We start from the raw sequence: 1,458 nt of genomic DNA on the forward strand, positions 1-1,458 counted from the left end.
ACCATCACAAAGCAAGAGACCTGAGAATTAGAAAGGCGAGGCTCCCGGAGCCATTTATCCCTCTGCCCTTCAATTAACCCCACATGTTTATCAGCCAGGTTGGCACAGTAAACTAACTACCTCAATCCACCCCTTGTCAACTGGGCACATGTACATAATTCTTTAGCCTCACAATTGCAATTAACACCTACAGCATAATCCTATAATCCTGTGATTATGTTCCCCAACCTATGAATGTTTATAAGCCAACCACTTCATGCCTTTATCCACCCAATTTGGGTACCCAATTTGGGTATCCAATTTATATACTGCCTATTTATATCAACCCTGTGCTCTGAGGAGACAATCCAATTGGAATCTTGTGAAGTCTGCATCCATAAGCAAAGTCAAATCTGGACAGGCCATCCATATAGTCAGCAACAATATGCACCAGTTCACAGCTCAAAAATCTCCAGCTGGTCAGGTTCTGGTCAACTCAATGTGGGCTGTCTCACTCAGCTTCCACAGGGTGCCCATTGGTCGCCTAGCCTTTAGACCGTAAAACCTTGACTAAAGTAGCATTATAGGACAATGCCCAACTCAATTTTTCAATAGAAATAAAAGGAGTATTTTTCCTTATTTATAGGGTAAAAGTTGGATTGTTAAAAGAAGTTATGAAGATTTTCGAGTACTTGATAAACACCTTCATTTGTGCATTTATGACCGCCGGTTCTCCCAGCTCTCAGAACTTCCCCGTTCTGACGCCTTGAAGGACAGTCCAGAGGTAAGCAGCTAGCACCTTGTGGAAAAAATTACTCTCTCTGAATTAGAAGAAAAGTGTGTTTATATACTAAGTTACAGTTCATAATTGGATACTATTAATAGGATGCTTTCTTTGGTTACTTATTTCATATCTGAAAATTAATAATGTTAATTTGGATATTTAGAACTAAAGTAGATTTAGTTAATAATTGGGTAGCAGCGTGCTATAGAAGGGCAGACTGTTTTCCAAAGAAACCTGGAGGCAAAAATATCTACCTCATTAATAGGTTAAATAGGTGACATATTAAAATAACATACTACTTGGTTCACTTTGATTAGTTTATGAATTCAGGCTGTGTTCATGCATGTATTGCCAGTCCTGTCAAACTCTTCTTTAAAGAAAATATTTACTTTTTAATTTTTTTGAAATTATTTTATTGGGGGCTTGTACAACTCTTATTACAATCTATACATACATCCAGTGTCAAGCACATTTGTACATTTGTTGCCATCATCATTCTCAAAATATTTTCTTTCTACTTGAGCCCTTGGTATCAGCTCCTTGTTTTTTCCCCTCCTTCCCCGCCCCCCTTCTCTCAGGAACCCTTGATAATTTATAAATTATTATTTTGTCATGTCCCACACTGTCCGACGCCTTCCTTTACCCACTTTTCTGTTGTCCGTCTCCCAGGGAGGGGGTTATATGTAGATCCTTGT

The 1,458-nt window shown here is 38.7% G+C and overlaps 1 protein-coding gene across 1 annotated transcript in view; it reads left to right on the plus strand.

Moving 5' to 3' along the window:
* ARHGAP32 (Rho GTPase activating protein 32) overlaps nt 1-1,458 on the plus strand; it is a 176,173-nt gene that overhangs the window by 64,116 nt on the left and 110,599 nt on the right. Inside the window, exon 6 of the mRNA XM_045283644.1 lies at nt 626-763. Coding sequence (XP_045139579.1) covers nt 626-763 — 138 coding nt within the window. The remainder of the gene's footprint in view (nt 1-625; nt 764-1,458) is intronic.

The sequence above is a fragment of the Echinops telfairi genome, unplaced genomic scaffold, assembly GCF_000313985.2.
Source record: "Echinops telfairi isolate 266 unplaced genomic scaffold, ASM31398v2 ScPeMD7_7465;HRSCAF=8503, whole genome shotgun sequence".
NCBI lineage: Eukaryota > Metazoa > Chordata > Mammalia > Afrosoricida > Tenrecidae > Echinops > Echinops telfairi.